General features: G+C 35.6%; 2 protein-coding genes across 3 annotated transcripts; one reads left to right on the top strand and one right to left on the bottom strand.

Annotated features, from left to right (window-relative positions):
• Positions 1–13: 13 nt before the first annotated feature.
• Positions 14–2,984, bottom strand: LOC117242799 (cleavage and polyadenylation specificity factor 73). The gene has a single exon (XM_033509735.1). It carries the CDS (start codon positions 2,567–2,569, stop codon positions 509–511), a length of 2,061 nt encoding a protein of 686 aa, XP_033365626.1. The 5' UTR covers positions 2,570–2,984; the 3' UTR covers positions 14–508.
• Positions 2,985–4,659: 1,675 nt separating this feature from the next.
• LOC117242856 (venom acid phosphatase Acph-1-like) lies at positions 4,660–9,064 on the top strand. Of its 2 annotated transcripts, XM_033509853.1 has the most exons (7): positions 4,660–4,858; positions 6,068–6,120; positions 6,453–6,557; positions 6,629–6,894; positions 7,026–7,182; positions 7,392–7,721; positions 8,106–9,064. In XM_033509853.1, exons 1-7 carry the CDS (start codon positions 4,855–4,857, stop codon positions 8,301–8,303), a joined length of 1,113 nt encoding a protein of 370 aa, XP_033365744.1. In that variant the 5' UTR covers positions 4,660–4,854; the 3' UTR covers positions 8,304–9,064. The 2 variants fall into 2 exon arrangements, with proteins under 2 accessions (XP_033365744.1, XP_033365743.1); XM_033509852.1 differs by lacking the exon at positions 4,660–4,858 and having other exon boundaries at positions 5,903–6,120.
• The last annotated feature ends 11,929 nt before the right edge of the window (positions 9,065–20,993 follow it).

Here is a 20,993-nt window from a genome sequence, read left to right as displayed (position 1 = left end):
GTCAATGTTTCAATTTTTTTCTGTGACTTATAATATTGTGCATTTTTGCATAGATTTATAGTAAGGTGAATTGTATGTACATATTTATTCTGTTTTTTATCATTTTTTTTTTATATCGTAATATGAAACAATGAATTGTATATTTAAATGATATAAATAATTGCATATTTCAGAAGATTAAACCGAGATTTAAATAATAAGTTAATATTTAGTGAACATGAATTTTCAAACAATTTTTACTATTTGAATTATATTATATAAAGTATCAAAATTTATATGATACAAAGTTTAAGATTCAAATTTATACAAAAAGAATTCGAACAGTAATTGTTATACTTTTACTTATTAATATTATTATTTTTGTAAAACTGTATAAGTGATTGTGTTGTATAATACCATTGAATTGTATAAGAAATAAAAGTCTTTGTTGTTTAACATTTTCTATTAATATACATAATAGTAATCTTGCAAGCATTATATCCTATATGCAACTTAAAAAAAATATTTCTTAAATTGTATCACAAGGAGGAGCAAGAGATTGGTGTAACTTTGTTACTGCTGTTTGTACTATTTGTTGAAATGTTTCATCTTCTTTACTGGTGACTTCTAAATTTAATAAATCTATATGTGCTTTTTTCCCATCAACTGTTACATACAGCTTTTCTCCTTTAAAAATCTTAGGAACAGAGTCCTCCCCAAACATTTCTTGTAACATTTCTATCAAACATTCTTTAAAATGCATTCGATCCATTTTTGTAGGTGCTGGTAATACTTTGGGTGGCTGTTCCATCATCTCAGCTTGTAATATTGCAGTCAAAACAGAATCTGCGTACATATCATTTACAGGTGTTGCGATCCACTCCATAGTAACAATTTTTCCATCAATTGTGACATCAATATTTTTAAAAACACGTAATTTTTTATCATCTACAACTTCCAAGCTTCCAGCAATTTGAGTTAGAAGATGTTTTAATACTGGTAATGATGCTGAAAAATAAATGCTCTGTCTTTGAATAACTTGACTCATACTCATATCCGTATATTTTGATAAGTCGCAAGGTGCTAGCATATGATAATTGAAATTTCTTTTCACTAAAACCCCAGATAATGTTTGTCCTGGTTTTGGTGTTTCCATTGCTAATGTGCCCATTACTTTGGCAGTTTTTTCCCCCCTAAAGTATAATTCTACAGCAACAGTATTTCTTGGATTATGTATTTCCATTGTTGTATTAGGATCATCTTCGTATTCTCTTTGCAATGCTGCTTTTAATCTACCCATTTCATTTTGTTCCCCATGCACAAGTACAACATGAGGTGGTTTTAAAATACGTATGAATTCTGAAGTTTGTTGATAATCTGTATGTGCTGAAAATGATATATAGTCAACAGACATTTTTAATGGTAACTTTTGTCCAGACATGGTTGTAATCTCTTCAGGTTCTGATAAAATAGTTTTTGCCAATGTTCCCTCTACACAGTAACCAGCAATTATAACTCCATTTTTTGCATCTGTACACCAAGATTCAAATAATTCCCTTGATAGCCCACTTTGCATCATACCAGGAGAAGCCATTACTACACACGGTCCAATATCTTCAAAATGATCAATTCCTTTTAAATTGGAGATATGTTTAAATACAAAAGGATTGTTAATAGCTATTTGCCGTCTAATTTTGTCGTTCATTGCATTTACATAAGTTTGATAAACAGCCATACACTTCTTTGCTAAAGAAGAAGCATAATAAATGGGAATTTCATGAAGTTCAGGATGTTGACTCCAATATTCATCCAAAATAAGGAGAAGTTCCTGTGCTCTACCTAATGCAAACACTGGTATTAAACATCTTCCCCCTCTATTAACAATTTCATGAACTAAATTTGTAAATCTTCCTTCACGATCTTCCCTTTTTTCATGTATATGTGTACCATAAGTAGATTCAGTAATTAAAACATCTGGATGAATATTTGGAATTTCAGCTGCCATCAAATGTCTATCTTCTTGCCGACTAAAATCCCCAGTATATAAAATTTTAACACCTGCTATTTCAATCATAAACATAGCAGCACCTAATACATGGCCGGCATTATAGGCCCAAAATTTGATTCCAAACACATCTTTTTCTTCGTGGAAATTGATAGTTTCTATTTTGTCCATACTAGTTTCTAGGTCAGATTCAGTGTATAACATTTGCTCTGTCGCAATGTTACTAACTTTGATATAGTCAGACAAGAGCCAACGATATATGGCTTTAGTGGCGTGTGTCATAAAACATCGTCCTTTAAAACTGGTTTTTTGTAAAAACCATGGTAAGGCTCCACAATGGTCCAAATGAAAATGAGAAATTAGCAGTAAATCAATCTCATCTGCTTCTACCAAGTCCACAAATGGTAATGCATCCATACCAGATAAGCCAGGATGTATACCACAATCTAACATAATCTTTTTGCCTTTAAATTCCAACATGATACACGATCTTCCGACTTCTTGGCCAGCTCCAAGCGGTCTAATCGATAATAAATCACTTTCTTCGGCTGGCACTTGTGTTTCTGGCTTTCTTTTCACAGACATTTTTTTATAATTTTGTGATTATCATCCAATCATAAAAATTATTCACAAATCACATTCTCATGTATAATTTGTTCCAATTATGTTACAAATGACACACGTTTTTTCTTATGTTTGTAGACATTGTTTGTACAAACATATCCTATTGTTACGCCAGAAAGAAAAAATGAATCTTCAATGATCATATACTTAACTAATAAGTAACGCGATAATAGAGGTTAGAAAATTGTACTTCAGATTTAGTGGTTAAAATATATGAATGATATTTTCAATGAAATTAGTTAAACAAATCTAATCTTCTTCTCTGTTACTCGTATATTACAAACAAAATATCACGTTAATATTTAAATTTATTCCAACTTTTAATACGTAAGTCATGTTATTGTGTACGTATAGAGCAATTCAATACCCACTTACAAGCGCCACAATTACAATATACTACATGTGGAAGCGTAAGTATAAAATTTAATATAATTTCATTTACATGCACAATATGCACATATTTCATTACTAACAAATATTTTAATTCTTACAACGGAAATGTAAATATGTAAACTTATATTAGTTTCTCCAAAAAATGAAATATATTTTATTTAACTTGATATTAAAGAAAGAAATAAAATTATACTCTTCGTTTGAATTATTCATAAATTTTAGTAGAAAAATAATTGAAAATTTCCACTTAATACATAAAAATATTTATATATTTCTCCAGAAAAGATTATAGGTAGTAAATGTTGAATACATGTAAGATTAACTTTTAAAATTAGACACGTCAAGACTAAAGATTATACACTACAAAGAATTATCTGAATTTCCGTTAATCATAAAACCACGATAGATTCTTAAACCAGGAATTTGGAAATTTTTCTATCTTCCGCTGTCTTTTCTTAAATTTAATACAACGATATAATGACTCGAGCTGTGTAAAACTTTTAAACAGAATTTCAACCTTAAAATAGTATTTTTAATTGTAACAGGCTTGGAATAACATCGGTTTTAATTAAATAAAAGCGTTACAAATTAAAGGCTAAGCTGAATTATACATGTAAAACTCGTACCTTAATCGCCAACTCGAATTTTTCATTTCCTTCCCGTACAAGCATCTAATATCCATATGTATTTGATATCCCACGTTAGAATACACAACTTTTGTAAACTATGTGCAAAAGCAGTTGTTTTAATTATAAAAATAACATAGATATTTAACTTTTTGTTCGAGACGAAAAATTACGCGCACTATTCAAAATTTCAATCGACGCTATCAAATTACAAATACTGCGTACATGTTACTGTCGACAGGTGGTGTCTCTACGTTCTATTCAATTTTAACAAAGCGCGCGAAAATAGATTGTTCTATAACATATAATTTTATATGTTACATTATTTGTATTATTATATTATTCTGCCTTTTTATTTGTAAGTTATATATCATCTCTTATGTCCTTGTAACGATATGTTTAATTCAAAACCTAAATATTTCTCATTTTTATCATTTCATTCTCACTTGATTCAGAGATGATATAAAAAATTAAAATAAAAGCAGAAATATATAAGATAAAGAAGAATATAAAAAATTAAATACCAGATTAAACAAATTTTGACGATTTATACATAGAAAATTGGTTTAAAAAAGATAAATGTGACATTGCAGATACATATGCCTACATTATTATATGTATTTAAATTAATAAATTTATTATATATAGATATATAAAGCAATAAAATTTATATAAACGATATTTAATGAATAATAGGTATCTATACACATACCTTTTAGTTACCAAAAATTATTAATCGTTGGAAACGTTCTGTATACTTTGTCAATATGTATCTGCAACCGGAAAAAATATGTGAACTTTAACCGAGAGTAATTTAGTTTAACATTGAAAGATGGCGCTTTTACGAGTACTGTCTGGATGAAAACGCGCCAGATTAGATTTCAATAAAATCTGAAATATTTGTAACATTCACGAAGATCATATCACGTAAAAGTATTATATATCTTTATTTTCATATATTTTATATTATGATATTATGATATATTTAATATTTGGTCTGTAGTCAAACAACCGTAACCTTCCGCGGAGACTTATATTTTTATTTCTATCAGCTGTCGATCGCGTAGGTATTTAACAAAGTGGGGCCATAGATTATGCTAGTAGTTTAACGGATTATTACTCGTGACAACGTAATTCCAAGATAATTGGCAATCAGTTTTAACTGTATCTATCTACTAACGGTATCTAAGTGCGTTGTGTCTTCAAGAGCAAAGTTCGAACTTTAATATGAGTACGTAAAACATAAATACGTCATTAAAATACTTACAGTGCTGTATTATAATCTATTTTGCCTTATATATAGCTCAACATTTGATTATATAATTTTAACATTTGATTACATAATGTTGACTGGTAGAAACTCTAGGTCGCGTCAGGATACGTGTATAGTGCTATCAAACGTAGCTCGATTCCTACTGCCGCAAATTAATACAAACATTACGATATCTTCGAAACACAAAAATATTATATTCGAAATATAAAATAACTGATTTTCATTTTAGCTTTTATCTTTATGAAGAGGTTACAAGCTTCTTAGAAATTTGTCAATTTTCTTAGAAGGAAATTTACAAAGGATATAATCTAACGACTACACTGTATATTGTACATTTCGCAACTATCACTCTTGTTTACCCATTTTTTTCCACAGTGTATGTATATTTAAAACTACTTGAAAAATTTGAGAAAAACTTTTAAGAATTTATTTATTCTAGATCCATACATGATAACGATACCTGATCTTATTTATTGACGTTAAGATAGATAAAAACATTATCTTTATTCGAATGTCTAAATTCTGAATTGATTTCGTCATTCGTGTACTCTTTATTTGCTTATTTTTCCTTTGTTTTCCTTGTGATTCGCGTCTGAAACTATTTAATTAAAATTTGAAAAGAGAATTTTATGAATTTATTTCAAAACCGCCGAAGCAATAAAAGACGTATCTTTATCCAAATATATAATATCATTCATGTATTTTTTACTATGTTTGCAGTTTAAAAAAGAATTAAACTTTTTTTGTAATAGACAAACTTTCTTACTACTTTACAAATATCAACAGATGCAAATATGATATTCCATAAGTTTAAATGCTACTTCAAGAAATGATCGGACATGATATATTAATTGTAAATTTAAAAAATGTTAAATAATTGTTTGTTAATTTCGACCTTTTTATATATGTATTTTGTTATAATTCAGCAAGTTCAACTTGCGGTACAAGTTGAAATAGCAGTGCGTGCAAAGGAACCGAGATGCTAAAGGTCACGAGTATATGCTAGTCCAGTGTCACTTCAGTTTAAAATAGCGTATACAGTTACGATTCTACGGCCAAACGGTTCAAGCACACAGTTATTTTAAAGCTTCTATCTTACAGACTTATTCTTTTCCCCGCCTATGTCTCGAATAAAATTAGTTCTAACGGTAATTATTCTTCTGGTAGGTTCATTTTGTCAAGTAACAGATGGGGACTTTAGCCTGGAATTGGTTCAAGTAGTAAGTATTAATCGTTTATTTGATTTCACTTTATCCATCTTTAATTGTTTATTGTCCTAATAATTCTTCGGATTGTTAATTAAGGTGAGATTTCCTTAAACTACATTTTAAGATTTATATATTTTAAAGCTGTTTACTTTGTAATTACAATTTATCAATAGTCATTCGATAACGAGTTATGTTTTAAGTTATCATATTAACCATGAAAATGTAATATTCAATAACAACAGCGAATAGTTAATAATACAATTGGTACTAAAATCAAGAATTATTAAGAAAAATTAAGAAAATATCTCGATATATATTATTCATAATTCTTGGAATTTCCCCAGTTATTTAGACATGGAGATAGGACACCGCGTGAAAAAGAAATATCGCCAGTCGATTATCATAACATATCAATTTATGAACCGTGGGGACTTGCTCAACTGACGAACGTAAGCGGTAATTGCGAACGTTACACGATAAAATAAAAATGTTATTGTTATAATAAATAAACTGTTTTCAGGAAGGAAAGATGAGAGAGTATCGGATCGGAACGATGTTAAAAGAACGTTATGGTAAATTTTTGGGAGATGTCTATCATCCCAGCGACGTTTATGCGTACAGTACGGATCACGACCGAACGAAAATGTCCCTTCAATTGGTGTTAGCTGGACTCTATCATCCAACTCCACTGCAAACGTGGAATCAAAATTTATCGTGGATGCCTATACCGATTTATTATATGCCAGAGAAAATCGATAATATTCTGAAACCCGATCTTTCCCCATTGTAAGCGTTTAAGACATTTTCCTGTTGTTTTATCATACATCGACGAAAGAGACGGAAATTCAGAAAGAACAATAGAGAAACATATAGAGAATGCAAATGAAAATATTAGAGTCAAAATGTTTTATTTACAGATATATGAAAACTGTAGACGAAGTTAGAAATACGGAAGAGATTCTTCGAAGACTACTATCCTATAGAGATCTATTCAAGCTGCTTAGCGAAAAGACTGGTCTGAATATAACGACAACGTATATGGCATATGAACTATACAACCAACTTGTAGCAAAGGTACGAGCAATTATTTATTATAATCTGAGATTGTAAAATTATTACCTTTTGAGTAATACCTGGTAACGATTATAGCGAAAATGATATAAAACTGGAGAATTTTGTTCTAATAATTGAATCAAAGAAACGTATAATACAGTTGATAAATTTTAATAATTTAGATTTGAAAAAATCGGGCAGGATGTATGTATATTAAAATAATTTTGCAGCAAACCATGAATCATTTATTGCCAGAATGGTATACCGAAGAAGTTTCCAAAAAGCTACAAGATATCGTGAAGATAGAATACGAAATACGTTCCTACACGCCGCTTTTGAAACGATTGAACGGCGGTGTGATTATCAAAAGATTCATTGACAATATTCGAATAAACGAGAAACGCGATAGACCAAGAAAGATTTACTTGTATAGCGGACATGAAGTAAATGTCGCTGCTGTTGTGAGAGCGCTCAACTTAACCGAGCCTGAGATACCGCCTTATGGATCTGCGATTATATTTGAGAAACTGAAGGATCTAAATAACAAGGTCTACATCAGGGTAATTACGTTTGATAATTTATCAATGTACTATGTATATAATCGAATTAATTTATTCGACGGGCTAAGACAAAATTAATATGAAGTATAGTAATACCAATGCATTAACTTAGTGAACGATAAAATCGATAAAGTTGCCGATTAATATATATTCGTACGAAGATGAAAGGATATTAATTCTTAGTAATTAAAAGTTATGGAACGTAATTAATCGGGTAATTATGGTTGGCAAGAAAACACGAGGTAGCAAAAACTATTTTATTCATAATTTAGTTGATTGTTGCACGCATATTAGAGAATGTGTTCGTTTGTTTGGATGGAACAAAGATTAATTCGTATTTTAATTTATTATTATTCAATTATGTGTATTATTTTTTTCTTTTAGATGCTATTCTGGAACGGAGTTACGAACGAATTGAAAGTTTATAAAATTTCAGAATGCGACGAAATTTGTCCAATTGAAAAATATTTAAATATCGTAAATGACTTGCTTCCATCGGACGAGGAAGTTAACCACAAATGGGATTATCTATCGAAAGAAGAGTTACATAAACTATACGTCGAAACGCTTAATGTTAATTAAACGTTGGTGATGTTATAACAAAGATATAATTGCGACGCGAAGTAACACTTAATATATATGAAAGATATATATTAATATGAAAGATAGAAATATGAAAAATAGAACTTCCTTCGCGAACTATCGTAAACTAATGACATAACATAGCAAACTGATAACAATATGTACCTATAATATTAAGTATTTTCAATCTAAGCTCGTTAAGAAACAAGTTGTCTTATATTCAATGAATAATCTTTCGAAACAAATTCAATTTTGTTTGTTTTATCACGCGTATGTATCACGAACGCGAACTTTAAATTTTAGATACGTATTCGATTAATTTTTGAGAACTTGTTCATCACACATTTTATATCTTGACTCAAGTCAAAACTACAATTGCCGAATGTATTATGTACAACCGATGGTAATTTGCAACTATTATCTTAGCCGATGATTATAGTCAACGCCATTTTACCTTTTACCGACGCACGATATAATTATTTATGGTAAGTTATCTTTGCCGATATTTAACGAAATGATTTTAATCAACCATCGATGACAAAAAAATTTATCGATCGTATGACCCTTTTTTTAATTTCTCCAACCGATCGCAATATGTACATAGATACATACATTATATTCTAGTTTAGTTTCGTATATTCGTTGCACGCATAATTCTTAAATCGCTATAAAAATTAGTGCTCGATTGTTATAACATTCTTATATCTAAGATATAGAATTTTTTTAATCAGAAAAAATATAATAATAACATGCTTTCATAATATGTATTATATAAGATGCCGAATTTAAAAACATTTCCTATTGATGTATTCATTTTCGGACGCACACACACACACATATATATATATAAAATATTGCTAAGAATACAAATATTATTTCATCCGATTTGCATGTCTTTTCTACTTAGTTGATTTCAACTTAATCGACAGTTTAATATATAGTATATAATTGATATTCATATTTTTAATACTATTATTAGTATTTTAACTTTAAGAACAATAACTTATAAATTTACTCGAAAGGAATTTGCAATAAAAATTCTTTTCACGATATTTTATACGTATACGAAATGCTAATTGCGTAAAATGCACGTTAGTACATGTAGGAATAGTAAGTTTAAGTCATACAGTTCCAACTTATGTGTCTACGTATCTCTGATCACTTTTCGCCTTTATAACATATTAAGTATTACGCGGAAATAAAATATGTATTAATATATATATGTATATATTTATAAATATTTCATTACCATCTTGTCATCCAGGCCTATTTCTGTAAATTTGAAAACACGGCTTGTAATAGTTTAGTAAAAATTACACGATCTAGCGGTATTATCTAGTATTATGGCAAAACTATAGTATCAGTGATCGTGTTCGATCGTATCTTTCACGTATATGAAACCATCTCTTCAAATAATGATTTTGTACTCGTCACTGATAAATATTTTCAACAGAACTTGCCATAGACTGCGTATTTTTAAAACAATAATCAATACGTACTCCACGCAATTCATACGCATACTTCCAATCGTGGCCGCTGTACGTGTCCCAATCGCTCGTCCGACGTTCGTTGACCGATCTCGCACCGCGAAAAACAATCCAAACAATTTTATTTTCTTTTCACGCAAGGAATATCGTTTCTTTTGACAAGACGACCTACGCACGTACGGTGGCTCGCCAGAGTCTCGGAACAGCTGTAAAAACGTTTTAAAAAAAATTTTACGAATCTATCACGCGTATCGATGATCAAACATCGTGTGAAAAAATTGTATCCTATATAATTTTCTTCTTATTTCTCGATAAGGTCATCGTCTCGTATCCACCCGTGTTTGTTGTTCGACCGGATCCCAACACACGCGGTGTATAATTCATAACGTTTCTCTTGCTATTAACGATATCGCCCTAAACGTATACGTGCGTATCTACCGCCATTCTTAAATGCTACATTTTTGTATATTTCGGAGAAAATATCAACGCGGAGATACACGCGTATATCGTTAAACGAAACGTTTTAAACGAGTACATTGGATCCGAGAAATTATTCCACGTTGTTTGGCTTCGTACGGGACAGATCGCGAAGAATCGATCCCCGTGATCGGATTAGAGTTCGAGTACGACGACTTAACTACAAATGATCATAATACATACAAACAAGCGCAAACGAGCGTTTGAGCGGTATAGAATAGTCAGAATTGTCATTAAGCCCGAAGAATGGTTGCCCGTTGTGACCCGTGGGATCTGCCGGTTGCGTCTACACGCGCCTCCACGCGCCTCCACGCGCCTCCACGTTCGACCGAATCCAGTCACACGGACAGCATACACCTTCGCAAACGTTCGATTCCCTCGATTCTTGCCTCGACCCCGACAGATCTCGTATCATCCACCGCCATCCCCTGGGCTCTCACTCATCTGCCGACAAAAGAGCATCTGCGCGATCCGATCTGTAATGCTGCTGCAACCTGTTCACAAGTAGCTTGCCCCGTGCACAGCATGAATTCATTATCAGTCTAGTATAAACATATTGCCACTGGAATCGGGAACGGGGAGCCGCTGTCAGTGGCGGAAGCTACGCGCTACCAATCCGACTGCTGCTTCTGCCTATTATCCATCCTCCCCCCGGACCACCTATCCGTTCCATGGCTTACCATTCTTTCATACGTCAATCAGCTTATAGAAAATTCTGATTTAGTCAATTTTAGCCGGAACGCGTAAAACTATAATCCCATAGACGAGCTGCTAATCGAAGAATCGGCGGAACGCTGGGCTCTCTGGCTTCCGCAAGGTGCCACAAATATTTCGTAACCGAGTTTGTTATATCTCGTTGGAGTCTGGAACCTGTTTTCTATCTTATCGAATCTTAAGATTCGCGAAAGATCGTCGTTTGGTTAGCTTTAACTTGCCGGGACGCGTTATCGCGATACCATGAGCAACCACGAGTAAGTCGAAGAAGAATACGACGATCGAAACGTAACAGTCCCTTTTCCATATTTTGCTATTACACATCTTTTATCCGTTTTTGTTTGAGATTCCATGCGTGCGTTTCCAATTCGTAGAGAACCCTAGGGCTTAAAAGTTTTTTCTTGTTACACTCTGGTCACCCTTAAAAATACTCACCCTTCGTACATCACACCTTCGCGCATAAGATAAACACAGTGACAGCTGTCATTCGATCGTTTCTACGTATACGAAATATATGTACTTTGGACAAAACCGACTTTTAGGGAGAAAAACTTTGTATTTAACGTTCGTCTACGAATAACATTCTATGCGTTGAAAATTCCATCTACACTATAAAATTCTATAAAATTCCATCAGTCGTTTCGTAGGTACTGTAGTCGTACCTTCGTTTCTATCGCACATAGTAAACAGGTGTTTGTTTTAAAGATTCGTACGAATCACCCAACATGTTTCTCTGTGTGTCATGTTTCCAACTGCCAACAAAGATCACTACGATATAGATAAATCTGTCCCATCTCTTACGAAGAATTCTTCGAAAAGCCCAACTATCCAAAGCTGTAATATCTCTGAAAGCAGTGTATCTTCAGAAGCCGCGATATCTTTAGTCTTGTCCGGAAACTAACGAGAGAGAATCCGGTTTATAGACGGACGATGCAACTCGTTTCCCCGACGTTTGACCGAAATTCTCAGGAAAACGAATTTTCGCGATGAATCGCCGGAACTGGAACGAAAGCGGTGATCGAAAAAAAAAAAAAAAGGAAATTCTTCCTAGGCGTAGCTAATATAGCGGACACACGTACGTAGACGTAGGTACACGTGTGTGGTCAATGGCAGGCTGACTGTATATGCAGGACTGCGGTGGCAGGTGACGGCGTGTTGTGAGCTGCATAATGAATAATGCCAAAGCCGAACCACAAGCCGTTCCTGTCCTTCCACTTGGCTGACTGAATGACAGCCAGTCTAGGAAAAACCGCTGATTGGCTGTACATGCTCCTGGCTCTCGTGTCTGTCACATTCTCTGTGTCTACCTATGTGGGGCTCGATCGAAATCAAGCTACACGCCGAGACTGATTTTCGTGTTTCCACCCAAAGGCGAATTCGTTCGATTTCTCGTTTCTTTTCGAATATCCTGTATCGCGTTCCGGATACAACGTTCGATCGATGGTTAAATGCTAAGTCTCAACGAGACAGGGTTAAAGGGTGTGTGTTCGAGTACGATGCTCGAGTTTCCATAGAATTTGCAGATCGATCGAATTTTTACGTTATTACGCGTATACGCGTAGATACAAGAATCGCTTTGCTTTAATCTAACGCGCGAAACGCATTTGTAAAGCGCCAGCAGATATTTATAAACGGAGGGTTCAACTACCATGCACGGTGTTTGTAAAGTTTTCTTAGCACTTTCGCGTATATGGTGCCACATCCGAAGCTGTATGGTCGATGCGATGTTGTTACTGTCACGATATAAATTATAATTAGTGGAGCCCGTAATACCCTTTGAATAAATAATCAACGAGTAGCAGCAACTACCCGTACGCTCGCCTCCATTTAAGTCAAGGTCTCGGAACTCATTTCTTGTCACACCTTTATGCTCCCGTTGAACGTAAATTTACACGGTAACCGCATCTCGAAAGTCGAGCTGCTGCTACGTCGATAATTCGACAAAGGATGATTTCTTTTCCGTTTCGTCTATCGACGTTAACGAATCGACGAGTTTCGAAAGCTAAATTAAAATTTAAAGAAACACGCGGATCGATAAAATTCGTTTAACCAAGAACACGTTTCAATTTCACTAACGAACGTATTTTTTTATCTCCCGTAAGAACGAACGTATTATATTTTATATAATTTCTTGCTTTTTCTTTTAAATCGACTAGTAGAAAATTATACCAATTTCGAACGTCGTAAGAATTAATTTTAATGTTTCCAAATACGATAAAAACGATAAAATAATAAAGGCGATTTTATTGTATAATTATTATTTATTATATAATTTTATGGCGTCGAAGCTGGAGAAAAAGTAAAATTTACAGCGCCTATTTCGTAACTAAAATACGGCTTAAGGTATGGAGATGCACGAGTAAGACTTCGTTTAAAGGACACTGAAATTGCTGGCTCGCAACCCTCGATAACCGTGACGGTGCTTGGAGAATCGAAAACTACTTTAAAGTAATTAGAGGATTGTCAACCCATCCCAACCCATTGCCTGTTCCCATTAGGGATGTTCCTCGAGTACAGATTCGAGTGGGATGAACGAGGAAAATCCCTGCTCTCAAACCCTCTCGCATCAGGAATCCGACTAAAATTTGCAGCTGGATATTATTTTAGATGGCGAAAAATGTTCGATCAGCCGTTACGCAAAATGCTACGTATTACGTAAAATTTCAGGAATTCATACCACGAAAGCAACTATCGTCGTCCAATTTCGAAATTTTGCCTTTATTTATTTCGAATAATACCATTCGTTCTTCGTACAGATACATATATATATATATAACATTTTACGTCACAGGCACGGAATTCGTTCTTTCTCTACCATTTTCCATGGATTCTATCGTATAGATCCGATTCGCGAGATAATTAAACCAACAGTTACTTTATGTTGGAAATGAGCGTAAAAGACGATAGACCACAGGTACACTTGGATGCAGGTAATACGAAGGAAGTTTAGGAATGATTTAAGATGGTATTTTATTTTATTCTTTGTCCGAGGTGGAATCGATACTCGATGCAGAATTTTCCAACAGCTTTTGTCCGTGTTCGGTAACAAACGGCAGATGGTTTCCGAAAAGGCTTTCGGAGCTGCTCTTCTTCGGAATTCGTCGAATTCGAAATGGTAGCGCGGTCTCAGTTTCCTAGAACGCTCCTTGCACGCAAATTGGGTTCAACGTGAATACTTAATGCGAAACTGTGGTCGAGCAGGAGTCAAGGTGCAGTGATGGGAGACAGAGAGGAAAAGGTCGTTTGGCGTCCGTCCGAGGTGCCAACTTAGTTAGATCGTCCAACCAGGCGACTTCGCACGGTACATCACGTCCGATATATCATCGACATTCTCTACCGTTTACTATTATACATTTTCCAAAAGGCATTTTATTAACCGAGAACCAACATATTTTCGCTTACCTAATGACCGAATCCCGTGTCGTAGATTTATAGGCATAATTTTGCTGCTCTATGCACAGCGATGGATCACGTACTGTTATAGTTGGACTATGCGATTAATCCTTCTTATTTCGCGGAAAATAGTTGCGATAATAATTTATCGCGCATTTGCACCTGTTAATTTAATCGATTTATTCGAATCTAAATTTACGATATTAATTGAAATTTCATTTAATCCGTTGGAAATTTGAGTCATACTGGGAATAATTTTGCAAAATGTCAACGAAAATATGGCGTAGTTTTTAAAGCGTATGGCGAGACACGCGGGGTCGTAGCCAAAGAGAATGGAGGAAATCAGAATCGACGGAACAACGTATGTACATACATACGACAGCATAATGTATAGAAGTAAAGAAAATTTTCTGTTTGATTTTATGGCAGCATCCTTTTATCGAACATTGTACCTACTAAAGAAACATGTTACATATTGAAGAAGATCCTGCTTCCGAAGCCACGCGATCCGTATTCCGACGATATCAGAAGAATATACGATGTAAATGATTCTCGTTATTAGGTAGAAACCGAGTTACTTCGTCCTGTAAGCGAATTACTAAAATTGCGAGCTGTTCCCGTACCGTGGCAAGGATGTATTTTCTAGTAATACTTAAACGCGATCTTTCGTATTAAGGGAGTAATACATGTACATATTGTAGCGGAAATATAGCTTACTGCGAGTATTAGAAAATATTTAAAAGAATTCAACGTTGTAGATTTCTTTACGTACATAAATATATCGATACTCGTATATTTAAAATTATAGGAATTTCGTACAATTTTAATGTTATCGGTGTCGCGCATGTCGATAGGATAAAACGACTTGCGTCGTACACGCGTAGCTGTATACGTTGTTTCGCGAAATGCGTGAAATACGTCGAAAGGCACGACCACGCACGGTTAATCGTCGTTTCTCGCTACCTGCGAGCAATATCGGTCGCTTTTCTCTCGCGTCGACATCCTTCGGAGGAAACAAAACGATTTACTCGACGAAATTGGACGTGAGAAAGTTTTTCTCGCCAGCGCAAAAAAAAAACGAGAAGAAAAGAAACGGGGAAAAGAAGAAAAGAAGGGAAAAAAGAAAGAAAGAGAGACAAAGATACACGTTACAGGCTGTGTGATTAAAAAGAAAGAGCAAGTCCACGGGAAAGAAGTAATAATCGCTAGAGAAGGACGACGCTTATCCTCTGATACAACATTCCGGACGTCCTCGGTATCGTGGTCACTGCAGTCGCATTAGTTAGGACTAACAACGCTGGCGGACAATCAAAAGCTGATGGGCCATGATTCGCTATGATAATGAACCATGAATATGGCATGAGGCGAGTGAGCTGGGGACGGCAACTCCTCGCTTCGCTCGCTAGCCTCCATACCGTGGCCAATGGTCGGGGTTAAAGGGAGTTGAGGTGGGAATATGAAGGGATGAGAAGAGTCGAGCCACCGATGCGCGGTAATACCTCTGTTGACGCTCGGATTAAAGTCTTTTTCGACGCACGCATCGAACCGGTTTCATCGGCATCGAGCCCTCCCGCTTGTCCACCCTTTCTGTCACGAGTCACCAAATTCGGCACAGAGTTATCCTTTACATTTCCGATGCGATCCTCTACGCTCGGCGCCGGCAATCGAGCGCGATTCTTGCCAATCGGTTTCTTGCCGATAACGAAAGAAGACAACTAGCTAACGAGCGATAAGCCAATAATAAGCGACCAATTCCAACGAGTTTTTCGCGAAAAGCGAACGTGGTCTTGACCGCGTTACCTGATAAGTAACGTTGGCCGAGTATCACTGTTCCAATCTCCTAACGTTAGACGAGGGTTAAAGAATTGGAATTATTTTCAGATGGAACGTTCGACTTGTAAGTAAACTTGTGAGTTTTCGTTATTTCGAGCGATAAAAGCTGTACGATTTAGAGATATACGCGAACGATTTGGTAGTACTTAATGATTTGTTGGTAGTACAGGAGATTCAGATCGATAGATTTCAGTGGTATCGGCAAATTATAGCTTACAACGAGCAAGTGGTAGTCTTTCTAAAAACTACCCCGAGACGTATCGTTCCGTTAACTTCAAAAGGGTTAAAAGAAACAAACTTTTCCTTTCCTTTCTAAAACAAGGTTATCTGACACAACGGCTAATAGCTTAGCCGATGTATAAACCTCCTTCTAACGCACGCAAACGATATAAAGACTTAAAGATCGAAGATACAAGATAGGAGATATAGCTAGCAAAAGTGACCTACAAATATCTATATTCGGCCGCGTTAAAAAACACGCAAGACGACGTACCGTGCGCGATATGCGGGGTAAGAAGGGCGAAAAAGGCGAAAAGGGCGAAACGACGTACATATTGTCTAAGATTGTAAACCGTAGAAAAGTGCATAAAGCAAGACCGTGAACGCTCGTGGCGATAGAGGGCATGCGGTAGGAGAGGGAGTGCAGAGAGTATAAGGGTAAGTTAAGGGTAAAATAAACGGGGGCGGCTGGATAAAAAGGAAGGGAAGAGAAGGGAAAAGAGGGGCAAGCAGAGGAAGAAGAAGGAATATGCGTGCACGCGAAGGTGCGTGCGCTGTATAACCATAACCGCGGAGCTGGAGCCACTGTTTTAGCGTTTCACAGAGCGAAGCGGAGCCGAATGACTGAACGAGGGTGCGGACTCGCGTGGCCCGCATTGGCTGCTGAATTATATATGAATGGAGCGTAAGGGCTGTTGCCTAGCAACCGCATACACCACGTTAAGACAAAATGGAGAAGCACGCAGCATCCGTGCGCGGGCTGAGCTGCGTTCTCCCTTTCTCCGTCTCTTTTCTCTTTGCATCGCGGTCGGGTCGCGTCTCGTCGTCGTGCATTTCCAGCAAGAGTAAGACGTTCCTCTCTCTCTTCTTCCAACTCAACTCGCCCCTTCCTTCGTCTCCTTTTTCCGTTTCTCCCGCTTCTACTCGACGAACCATTTTGCTTCGGCCGGCGATCAAGCTTCACAGGACATTTTTTCTCCCGCTGTACACTTTCGATTTTCCTTCGATTTCCATTCGATTCTCCGCGTATCTCGCGTCTATCGTATTCGATATCTCGATTTAAAGGCGATTAAGGCATCGGCAGAGACACGTTCGAGTTTTGAAAATTCACGCGGCTTGTTTCTCCGTTCTCGACGTTCGGGAAGCTAGATTTTTCAGTCGGTTAAAAGAAAATTACGTTTGGGGTTTTCGCGTCGTTGGTGTTTTTCTTACTCGCGCGAGCAGTTTCTCAAGTTACTTTTAACGTGGAATTAGGAATTAGGAACGAACGCGTAAGTAGGTACAGCTAGAGTTGTACGTATCATAGTGTAAAAAATATTTTTTCCCATTGTAGATACGTTAATGAGATTTCTTTTTTTCTTTCTTCTTTTTTTCTTTTTTTTTTTTTTTGCCATTAACGGGTGGCCAGTGACGCGAGGTTACGTTACCGAATCGTAATTTCAGCTTGGATCGTTCTATCCTTTTTTCCTGTTCGTCGTTTCTACTATTTTACGTACGTGCGCATTAAGCTGATAAGTAGACGTATCTTTGACGGGAGCAATGGACGTCCATTAGCAAGCTTTGTACCGATTTCGGGGTAGCCTTCTACCCCGGCGTTAACCCCACCAACCTCGCTACCCCAACCATTATGTCCCGACTATATCGTACGCGGCGAGCCACGTACTGTTCTTCTTCCCATGAGCGCCATTATTCGTTCCTTCTCCGTCTTTGAAATATGCTTAGGTCGTTCCACGGTTGCTTTCGTATGTATCTTGATCTCTTACGACGCTCGATATGAGCGTTTATCACGGTGGATAAATTATTTCTACGAATTTCAACCTGAAAATAACATCTATAGAGTGATACATATTTTCGTCGACCGAAATTTGGTAATAGCGTCGCCAATAATCGTAATTATTTGCGATACAAGCTATGCGAGATACGGACATGATCTTTTTGAATTATTTAATCTTATAAAATTAGGAATATAAACCTTTTAGGACGTATTATTATCTCGTTGTTATCGATACCCTACGATAACGTACTCCTTTTACCGCATAAATCATCGATTTATTTCCGATAAGATGTATCTACGTCTATCTACTTGCTTATCCTGAAATAAGCATTTAGCCGCTTTAAATTATACATCTTGGACAGTCTTGCGTACATACGTACGTATCTACTTACGCCATATACGCTAGAGCGTATGTGTCTGACAGGTTACGGACCGTTTCTACTTATTATCGTAAACCGGTGTGTACTATCTTTACGAGGTTTATTCGTATTTACGTGTGAGATCAGACGAGCACGGTTGACCCGCTCATGTGACATTTCGCGTACCTACTTTCGGCACAGATTTCCAGATTATATGTATTTCTTTAAATTGATATGTCTGTAATTCGTATGTCCATATAGGTTGTGTTTATTTCTATAGGCGTAATATTAACGCAGACCCGTCCGATTAGTTGCAAGTCATTTCTACTTAGAGTCTGTACGCGAAACTACCACAGCGCATTAGAAGCAAAAGTAAATAACGTCGTTTAAATAAGGAATTATTTTATGTTGAATATTTCTTTAAAGAGATATCAACGTATTTATAGATTTGTTACACTTATTTCGAAGATAAACGTTTAAAATTGACGTTTCCTAAATTTCAATTTGTTCCGCTAGATATGAAGGAAAGTTATTAAATTAATAATTAATATTTGTACGTAGTGATTATTAATTTTTATATTTACTAAATATATTATACGACACGCGTGTACCGCTCTTTTAAATCGCGTTATATCCATTTAGGTTTGTATTTTCTTGATTTTCTGAAAATTAGCGCGGAAAACGCAACATCTTCCAATTAGATAGGCAGGTACGGTATGAATGAAAGTGCTTCGTTAAAATTAAAAAATTGTACCGTGGTAAATTTTTATTAGTACATTTATTCCTAACGATATTATTATCTAGACTTATAATTGTTCGCTAGTACCTACTCGTATAAACATGGAGTAGAATTAAGAGCAATTTTTTTACATCTAAAGTAGAATAATAACTCGTAGTTTGAGTTATAACTTTTTGCATGTAATAGAATTTTTAATGCAAGAAATTTTAATAATAATTATTCTGGTTATACAATGGGCCGCCAAGTCTGTAACGCAGTCTGCATATTTTATAGTTATTAAGCAATGTTGCGTTGTACAAAATATTGTGCTAAAATTACCATCAAAAATATCAGATCTTCTCGGTCAACTTGCACAATAACATCAAACGGATTAATGGATGAACATTTCTGTAATCGTGTTTTTCCATACACTTTTACAAAATATCGATCATAAATTTCTCACGGCAATCGTTCCTTTTTTCACAAATTCCGTGCTTCGTGGTATAATTTGCCATACTGCGTATCGAACATTTTCACGCGTTTGGTTCGACCATTTGGAAGCCACGTTGGTCCTCTTTAAAATTGAAAAGTAGAGAACAGTAACAATGTCGATGTAAAAATTATCTTCTTAAATTTTTATTTTATTTTTCTCTCGTCTTTTCGCGGTGAAGTATCTAAACGGTAAAGTAGAGAAATTTATGAAAAATCGAGTCGAATAGTTTGGCTTTCCATTTGTACAAAAGTTAACGCCAATCTGAACCGTCGTTTTATAAAATAAGGAAGCTTTAGTAACCAATTTCGACTAGAATACGTTCATGCATCGAAACGAAAAATCGACGTATATACGTATGTATGTAGTTTCTTCTCCCGCGAGCATCGTCTCTCATCTTTCTTCCTTCACAATCTATTTGAACCGGTCCTCTCGGAACCTTTTTTCACCCAGCGGATCACGTGACAGATCACAGCCGTTTCTTGGTGACACATGTAAGAGACCGGTTCTAGTCCCAATACGGGCGAAGCAAGCCGATCATCTCAAATTACAAAGGGTATCGGAAACGGATTTATTTCGCCGCCCTTTTTCCTTCTATTATACGCTTAACAGTCCGTCTATAGTCTATAAGCTCGAAACGGATCTTTCCTCTTTGATCGCGTATGATTTTCAAAAATAAACGCGTAATAACCGTTACAATTATCGGCATTTTGGTATTAAAAGTTCGTTACTCTTTCGTTCGAACAATCGTCTTTAAGAAAAATTAGCTAACGGTAATGCAAAAATTAATATTTTCAACTTGTCTCTTAAACAGAGTTGCAACATATCCGAGTTAGGTTGCTAGGTGTCTGCTTGTAGTCTGTAGCGTATGTATCAGGTTGTCCGAGAAGGGTCTTTCTTTCTCAAACGTGTTTTTTACAACAGTGCACCTTTGTACAAACGCGAAACCAAGTCTGTGAAATGTCGCGGTGTTTATCTCGACAGAAGAAAATGAATCATACGTAATTCGACGAAATAATATAAAACGAATAACGTCGTGCGTCTATTATTCCCTTACGACGCGGAAGAAACTTTTCGGACGACCTAATATATATAACAATAACACACGATGCAGGGTAGCTACGTATAATTATTCGATCTCAGTTTAGGTTAGATGTTTGGTTCGCAGTCAGATTAAAAGGGTAATAATCAAATATGGTACACTTAATTCCCTTGTATCCCGATAT

The sequence above is a fragment of the Bombus vosnesenskii genome, unplaced genomic scaffold (genome assembly GCF_011952255.1).
Source record: "Bombus vosnesenskii isolate JDL3184/JDL3185 unplaced genomic scaffold, Bvos_JDL3184-5_v1.1 scf7180000016279, whole genome shotgun sequence".
Taxonomy (NCBI): domain Eukaryota; kingdom Metazoa; phylum Arthropoda; class Insecta; order Hymenoptera; family Apidae; genus Bombus; species Bombus vosnesenskii.
The sequence above is the reverse complement of the archived record's forward strand: the minus strand, read 5'-3'. Positions and strand labels throughout refer to the sequence as shown.

Bases quoted from the DNA above. Each gene is read 5' to 3' on its own strand.
- LOC117242856 (XM_033509852.1), top strand. From the start codon at position 6,022: ATGTCTCGAATAAAATTAGTTCTAACGGTAATTATTCTTCTGGTAGGT. The intron at 7,183-7,391 runs GTACGAGCAATT...ATAATTTTGCAG, and splicing joins ACAACCAACTTGTAGCAAAG to CAAACCATGAATCATTTATT. The intron at 7,722-8,105 runs GTAATTACGTTT...TTTTTCTTTTAG, and splicing joins ATAACAAGGTCTACATCAGG to ATGCTATTCTGGAACGGAGT.
- LOC117242799 (XM_033509735.1), bottom strand. From the start codon at position 2,569: ATGTCTGTGAAAAGAAAGCCAGAAACACAAGTGCCAGCCGAAGAAAGT.